At 43.6% G+C, this 8,516-nt stretch overlaps 2 protein-coding genes across 2 annotated transcripts; both read left to right on the top strand.

Annotated features, from left to right (window-relative positions):
* The first annotated feature begins 3,286 nt into the window (after window positions 1-3,286).
* Window positions 3,287-3,991, top strand: LOC107489920 (miraculin-like). The gene has a single exon (XM_016110687.3). It carries the CDS (start codon window positions 3,302-3,304, stop codon window positions 3,953-3,955), a length of 654 nt encoding a protein of 217 aa, XP_015966173.1. The 5' UTR covers window positions 3,287-3,301; the 3' UTR covers window positions 3,956-3,991.
* A 1,144-nt stretch (window positions 3,992-5,135) lies between these two features.
* Window positions 5,136-6,665, top strand: LOC107489864 (uncharacterized). The gene is made up of 2 exons (XM_016110634.2): window positions 5,136-6,036; window positions 6,172-6,665. Exons 1-2 carry the CDS (start codon window positions 5,136-5,138, stop codon window positions 6,663-6,665), a joined length of 1,395 nt encoding a protein of 464 aa, XP_015966120.2.
* Window positions 6,666-8,516: the final 1,851 nt, after the last annotated feature.

Here is an 8,516-nt window from a genome sequence, read left to right as displayed (position 1 = left end):
GGTTGTCCATTCGGCCATGCCTGAACCTTCCACTTATGTATTTTCAACGGTGGAGTTTCTACACACCATAGATTAAGGGTGTGGAGCTCTGTTGTACCTCAAGTTTCAATACAATTACTATTATTTTCCATTCAATTCTCTTTTATTCTTATTCCAAGATATACGTTGCATAACAACTTGGTGAATGTGATGATTCGTGACACTCATCATCATTCTCACCTATGAACGCGCGTGACTGACAACCACTTCCGTTCTACCTTAGGTCGGGCGCATATCTCTTAGATTCCCCAACAGAATCTTCGTGGTATAAGCTAGATAGATGGCGGCATTCATGGGAATCCGAAAAGTCTAACCTTGTCTGTGGTATTCCGAGTAGGATTCCGGGAATCTGGAAAGTCTAACCTTGTCTGTGGTATTCCGAGTAAGATTCCGGTATTGAATGACTGTGACGAGCTTCAAACTCCTGAAGGCTGGGCGTTAGTGACAGACACAAAAGAATCAATGGATTATATTCCAACCTGATTGAGAACCGACAGATGATTGGTCGTGCTGTGACAGAGCATTTGGACCATTTTCACTGAGAGGATAGGATGTAGCCATTGTCAAGGGTGATGCCTCCAGACGATTAGTCATGCAGTGACAGCGCATAGGACCATTTTCCCGAGAGGATGAAAAGTAGCCATTGATGACGGTGATGCCCTACATACAGCTTGCCATGGAAAGGAGTAAGAAGAATTGGATGAAAGCAATAGGAAAACAGAGATTCGAGAGGATTCTAGCATCTCCACATGCCTATCTGAAATCTCCACCATTAATTTACATAAGTATTTCTATCCTATTTTATTTTCTTTTTATTATTAATTTTCAAAATCCAAAATTATTTAATCTGCCTAACTGAGATTTACAAGGTAACCATAGCTTGCTTCATACCAACAATCTCCGTGGGATCGACCCTTACTCACGTAAGGTATTACTTGGACGACCCAGTGCACTTGCTGGTTAGTTGAACGGAGTTGTGACTTCAAATAGAGCCAATTATTAAATTTCATACAAGTACAAGAAGTATGGATCATTTTGTAATTGATAAAACAAAAAAATTCTATTTTACCTTACTGACGGATTTATAGACGAAAAATCCGTCGGAAAATTCATCTGTAATTACAGATGAAAAATCCGTCAGAAAATCTATCTGTAATTACAGACAAAAAATCCGTCTGTAATTACTGACAGAAAATCTGTCAGAAAGTTCGTCGGCTTTGGAAAATGGATGAAAAATTTACAGAGGGAAAATCCGTCGGTAACTGGTAAAAATCCGTCGGTAATTTTCTGACGGAAAAAAATTCGTCGGTAAATAATTTTCGATTTATAGAGGGATAAAATTCGTCGGTAATTTTGTCGGTAACTAAAAATTCGTCTGTAATAAAGATTAAATCTGTCTATAAATTTGTCTGTATTAATCTATTTTTTAGTTGTGATTTGTATAATTTGTAAGACAAAAAAACTTATATGTATAACAGATCTGATAGATAATATATATAAGGGGCCGATTATTGTATGTTTCATATGTTTAAGTATAAGTTACATTAGAAAAGACAAGGTATTCTAAGAGCTATCCAAAAAGTAGTCATTAATTATGAACTTAGGACAAAAGAAAATTAAAGGGGAAAGAAAAACATGCAATTTCAATTAGAGTGTACATATCAAACATTGTTTCCAAGACTTTTCCAAATGAAGAATAGCAATACAAATTTGTACATATGCATGTGCTTCTTAATTAGCTTGCTGACTAAGATACTAATAAAACCATTACAGTACATTCACTAATAATGCTGATAATTACGTGGAATTCGATCTAGTATATATAACTTAACAAGGAAAATTCTATCGGCCAAAATAATTGACTTGAAATTTATTTTCTTTTCCTTCCATGCATAATTATATTTTTTGTGGCTTGAAAGAAAATAAATAACAATAAAAATAAATAAAAAATTGCTTAAAAAAGGTATTTTTGTTGAATATATTACTTTTAAATTTTCTCTAAGGCAATGAAAGTTTCATTTAAGGAGAAAGAGTTTTCATTGCAGTCTTTATCATGATGTCTGCTACTGTATTTGCATCTCTCAAGATCAACCGGAGATCAGCACACTATTTCCAAAACATGATATCTCAGATTTTTAACACTAAAGAATCAATAAAACCAGAGTAATCCTGTAAATTATTGACAATAGTAAAAGTCTTCACATAATCTCTCTCACATATAATGTTTCTTTACCCGAGTCTCATGCTAAAAGAAAGCCTTTCCAAATAGCAAACAACTCTCCTTGCAAAATGCTACGACCCTCAATTGTTCTCAAACAACCTCGTTGCCACCTTCCCTTCCAATTTCTGCTAATACAAACAAAATCAACCCGAGCACCATTAGCAAGATAGCTAGCATCACAATTAATCTTAAAGGTATCCACTGATGGGAGAATCCAAGAGCCACTAATGGTGAAGGGGATAGACAATCGTTACAACTCAAATATTTCGGAGCTCTTTTTCCAAGAACAAAGCTATACCAATCACCTTATCCGTGGTCCAATGCTCGTGAGGATGAAAGATCTTGTTATTCCTTGAAGGCTAAATCCACCAGAGACCAGAAAAGAATCTAAAGGGGTGCTGTTTGCTATTATGTAAGAACCAATTCATCAAATCCACTGGTTGATAGGAGATCCCTAAAACTTGCCAAACTAACTGGACTTTTGGACAATCCCAAATGCAATGTAAAACCGATTTCTGACCTAAAAAATATCGTAAATAGTTATCCGTATGCAAAATGCCCCTCCTAAAACGAAATGTAGCAATAGAAAGAGCCTCCAAAAGACATATCCATGCATAATTATATATGTTGCTATATGAATTTTCTTAACAAATATTTTAAGAACTTTTTTTAATTATAAAAAATTAGAAGCCATTTAAATTTAGTTTGTATTCAAAAGGCAATAAAAACCCCCTAAATTTATTAAAATTTTAATTAAATATTTCCATTTTTAGGTTTATAAATAATATTTTTAGAATATTTATTGTATAAAAAAAATAAATTCTCTCCATTTTTTTTAATTATTTAGTAAATTGTGATTTCTCTTTTCTTACACTTTTCAAGTGAGATAAAAAAATATATAAAAAAATATTAACTAATAATCACACTTTAACAAATTATTAAAAAAAAATGAAAAGAATCCCTTTCTTGTTCGCTGTATAAATATGTGCTTTCCATCAACCAAGATTTACATACACATCATTTACCATCAGATCAACCAAAATGAGGTCACTAGTGTTTCTTTTTGCTCTTCTCTTTGCTTTGTGCACGCATCCATTTCTTGGTGAAGCTCAAGGAGGGCCAATCATGGAACTAGTGATTGACACAGATAACAATACTATCCAGGCCGGCAAGGACTATTATATCCGCCCGGTCCCCACCAGCCCATCCATCATTTGTCGCTGGCTGCCATGTACAGTTGGCGCCGGCTTAGCCCTTCAATCAACAACACCAAACAAAACATGTCCTCTTAACGTTGTGGCCGAACGTGGGACAGGTCAGGCAGTAACATTCACACCGGTTAACCCTAAAGCAAATAGGGAAATCTACACTAACTCCGATTTGAACATCAAATTCGACGTTAAGTCGAATTGCTCTGAATCCACGGTGTGGAAGTTAGTGAGTGATGCTTCAAGTGGACAAAGGATTGTGACAACTGGTGGTGTTATTGGAAACCCTGGAAAAAACACAGTTAACAATTGGTTCCAGATTCAGAAGGATGATAATGATTACAACTTCTATTTCTGCCCTAAGGTTTGTGAAACTTGCAAGCCAGTTTGTGGGAACATTGGTGTGTTTCAAGATAGTAATGGGAGTTCGCTTGTTGCTATCACTGATAAACCATACAAAGTTCGGTTCCAGCCAGTATCTTCTTAAATCGGTCAAATTAAAGCTCCAATTAATTAATAATGATATGACAAATAAATAAAGTATTTGCATGTGTATTTCTTTGTTTTTACTATATAGTTTGTAACTTTGTGACACTGATATTATATTGTTCAGTGTTGGCTTGGATTTGTTGATGATATATACACAAGAGATGGAATAGTAAATAAGTCATCTAATAATTAGTGAAATGCATCTCATGCTGGAATAAAATTGCCGTTCATGTCATGTTGTTATCATTAAAGTGCGAATAAACTTGATTAATTAGAAACCTAATTTACAGTAGCTTAGTGCAAGCACTCCAGCTCTTAACAATTTGAATAAGTCAATATGAGAAGAGAATAAAGGGATAATGAATAATGACTTTGCTGCGTGGTTTTGATAGGGGATATGATTTTTAAGAAAATTGATACATGACTATAGAATTAATTGCTAGTCCCAAAGGTTCCATAAGGTTTTTAGTGGATGTGAATCATGTGATGACATTTTTTGACACACCATCAATATTCTAAAACCATCTAGAATTTTTGCTCCGCTTTATTTATATTGTAATTGTTACGGCATGGCCCAAAGGAACCTGAGCCGATCCGACCCACTAATCACCCGACCAAAACGGTCGGGTGATGCGCTCATACCCGACTTGAACACGTGTCCGGGACAGCTGATCACCACAGCTGTGCGAGGAAGTTTTGCAGAAAGAGGGTCCTGCCCTTGTGGGACCCACATCTGACACAGTATATAAGGGGAGGGTCCTACCCCTCCCCCAAGGTACGTCACGCATTCCATCTAACCCATTTCTCACCTACACACTCACTGACTAGAGCGTCGGAGTGTCTTTGCAGGTGACACCCCCTCCTTCCACAACGAGAGCTCGGCTACCCGGTAGTCTGGATCCAAGCACGACCGTGATCGAAGCGTTCCCAGTTCCACATATTCCACCCGAACCGTCCGGTAACCGCACAACCGAACATTGGCGCCATCTGTGGGGAACGCCTAAATGGAAGTCGTGCCGGGCTTTGGAGACCAAGGCCGAGCAGCCGGCGCAGAGGGGACAGCCTCTGTCGCCTCCCCGGGAGGGCGACGCAGGTCCCCCCGACAGTGCACCGAACCACATACAAGGACGCGAGAGACGCGACCTTTCGGAGGAACTGGCGGTGACAACGCCAGAATAATGCAAGAGCTACGCCATAGGGTCCAAAACCTAGAACGACAGCTAGCCGATCAAGAGCATGATCGACGAACCACCGATCCTAGTTACTCCCCAACCCCTGAAAGACGGGAGGGAGGTTCCCACCGGAGTCGCTCCCGGCACGCCTCCGCCTCCAGAACGGAAGCGGAGAGCACCCGAGAAGATTCACCCATCCCGAGAAGGCGAAACGACACAATCATCTACTCCCGAGGCAAGGAAACGCGCCACACGGGACGAGATCACGAAGACGGAGAAGGGAGGCTTGTGAGAACACGACGACCCGTGATAATGGGCGCCACCCCGTTCCATCGATCCATCCTTGAGGTCCGGTTGCCAAAGCACTTCGACAAACCAACGAACATGAGGTACGATGGAACCCAAGACCCTCTAGAACATCTCACGGCTTTCGAGGCTAGAATGAATCTGGAGGGAGTAGGAGACGAGGTGAGGTGCAGGGCCTTCCCGGTCACCCTGGCCGGACCTACGATTCGATGGTTTAACGGCCTCCCGCAGGGATCCATCTATGGGTTTTCAGACATCAGCCGTGCCTTCTTGGCTCAATTCACAACACGAATAGTAAAGGCAAAACACCCGATCAACCTGCTCGGGACAACCCAAAGGCCCGGGGAGCCAACCAGGAAATACCTGGACCGGTTCAACGACGAATGCTTGGAAATCGACGGCCTAACCGACTCGGTGGCCAGTCTCTGTCTGACGAACGGCCTCTTAAAGGAGGACTTCCGAAAACACCTCACCACGAAACCGGTTTGGACGATGCACGAAATCCAAACGATAGCTAAGGAATACATAAATGACGAGGAAGTCAGTCAGGTCGTGGCTGCCAATAAACGGCACCCTGGCTACACTCAACCTAGGCAACAAGGTAACGGAGAGAGACAGAAAGAACAAGCTAAAGAGGGAGGGCCGAGCAAGGCGCCCAGACCATTTCCCCGGATCGGGAAATTCACCAACTACACTCTACTCACTCTCCCCATCATTGAAGTTTACCAGTAAATAGCCGAGAAAGGAATCTTGTCGAAGCTCCGACCACTCAAGGACCGTACGGGGGGAAACAAGAGCCTTTACTGTGACTACCACAAGGGCTATGGGCACCAAACACAGGACTGTTTTGACCTGAGGGATGCACTAGAACAAGCCATAAGGGACGGTAAACTCTTAGAGTTCTCCCATCTCATAAGGGAGCCGAGGAGGCGACATCGCGACCAAGACGAGGAAGGCAAGACCCGGTCGGCGAAGCGGCGACAAGAGCCAGAAGACAAAGACCACGGTCTCACCGTGATAAACATAGTAACCGCCAAAAACACTGCACCAAGGTCGAGATCGGCGCACAAGAAAGATGCCAAGATCTTAGCAGTCTCCTGCGCGCCGACGCGAAGCTCTAAGAAGCCCCCATCTATCTCCTTCGGCCCGGAAGATCAGTGGTTCGACGAGGCCCCTGAAAATCCACCCATGGTCATCACGGCCAGGGTGGGAACAGGCCTCGCAAAATGAATCCTTGTTGACATGGGGGCAGACTCGAACATCATATTTCTCAACGTGTTCGACGCACTGGGATTAAGGGACGCCGACCTATCGACTCATCAGCACGGGGTCATCGGGTTGGGTGACCACTTCATCAAGCCGGATGGAGTAATATCTCTGCCGATTTCCCTGGGACAGGCCCAAGGCCGAAGATCGACAATGGCTGAGTTCGTGGTTCTCCGAGATTCCACGGCCTACAAAATCATCTTGGGGAGGAAGACTATTAACGATGTTGAAGCAATAATCAACACAAAGCTACTAGTCATGAAGTTTGTTACCGACGACGGATCTATAGGGTCCATAAGGGGAGACCTAGAAACGGCGGTCGCTTGCGACAACGCCAGCCTCTCCCTAAGGAAGAGATCTAAAGAGGGGTCGGGGGTGTTCTTGGCTGACCTAGACGCAAGGGTAGACGACAAGCCCAGACCAGAACCAGAGGGGGACCTGGAAAAGTTCAGGGTCGGTGACACGGAGGAAAAGTTCACCTTTGTCAATAGGAACCTCCCACATGAATTGAAGGAGCCTCTGGTAGAAATGATCAGGGCCAATGGGAATTTGTTCGCCTGGACACCGGCCGACATGCCGGGCATAGACCCCGAAGTCATGTCACACCACTTGGCCGTCAAGTCGGAAGCACACCCGGTAGCCCAACAGAGGAGAAAGATGTCGCGAGAGAGGGCGGAGGAGGTGGCCAGGCAGACGACCAGCCTCATAGAAGCAGGTTTCATACGAGAACTAGACTACTCGACCTGGCTCTCGAATGTAGTTCTGGTAAAGAAGCACAGCGGAAAATGGAGAATGTGCGTAGACTACTCTGACCTTAACAAAGCATGCCCTAAAGATTGTTTCCCCCTCCCCAACATAGACGCACTCGTTGACGCGGCGACGGGCTACCGGTATCTGAGCTTTATGGATGCCTACTCCGGCTACAATCAGATACCGATGCACCGACCCGACGAGGACAAGACAGCATTTATAACGCCTGGGGGAACCTTCTGTTATAGGGTAATGCCGTTCGACCTAAAGAACGCGGGGGCAACATACCAAAGATTGATGAATAAAATATTCCGCGAACTCATAGGAAAGACGGTGGAAGTCTATGTAGATGACATCCTCGCAAAAACTACCCAACTCGACGACCTTCTGAATGATCTGGCAAATGTTTTCGCGTCTCTCCGACAACACGGCATGAGGCTCAATCCTCTCAAATGTGCCTTTGCCATGGAAGCTGGAAAGTTTCTGGGGTTCATGATAACCCAAAGGGGGGTAGAAGCTAACCCTGAGAAATGCCAAGCAATACTTCAGATGAAGAGTCCGGGTTGTATCAAGGACGTCCAGAGATTGGCAGGACGACTGACCTCGTTATCCCGCTTCCTCGGAGCTTCGGCAACAAAAGCCTTACCCTTCTTTAACCTCATGAGGAAAGGGATAGCATTTGAATGGACGCCCGCATGTGAGGAAGCTTTTAGACACTTCAAGAAAATCCTGGCAGCACCCCCCTGTGCTCGGGAAGCCAAAGGACGGGGAGCCGCTATACCTATATCTCGCCATAACGGCAGAAGCCCTGGCTGCGGTTTTGGTACGAGAAGAAGGAAGGGCCTAACAGCCAGTCTATTTCGTAAGCAGAGCCCTACAAGGGGCAGAACTAAGGTACAGCAAACTGGAAAAGCTAGCTCTGGCACTCTTGACCTCTTTACGGAGGTTAAAATAATACTTCCAAGGTCACCAGATCGTCGTAAGAATGGACCAAGGAATCCGACAAGTGCTCCAAAAACCCGATTTGGCGGGAAGGATGATGACTTGGTCCATCGAACTTTCCCA

The sequence above is a fragment of the Arachis duranensis genome, chromosome 5 (assembly GCF_000817695.3).
Source record: "Arachis duranensis cultivar V14167 chromosome 5, aradu.V14167.gnm2.J7QH, whole genome shotgun sequence".
Classification (NCBI taxonomy): domain Eukaryota; kingdom Viridiplantae; phylum Streptophyta; class Magnoliopsida; order Fabales; family Fabaceae; genus Arachis; species Arachis duranensis.
Note: the sequence above shows the minus strand (reverse complement) of the source record. Positions and strands in the feature narration are given on the sequence as shown.

Bases quoted from the DNA above. Each gene is read 5' to 3' on its own strand.
- LOC107489864 (XM_016110634.2), top strand. From the start codon at position 5,136: ATGCAAGAGCTACGCCATAGGGTCCAAAACCTAGAACGACAGCTAGCC. The intron at 6,037-6,171 runs GTAACGGAGAGA...ACCAGTAAATAG, and splicing joins CACTCAACCTAGGCAACAAG to CCGAGAAAGGAATCTTGTCG.
- LOC107489920 (XM_016110687.3), top strand. From the start codon at position 3,302: ATGAGGTCACTAGTGTTTCTTTTTGCTCTTCTCTTTGCTTTGTGCACG.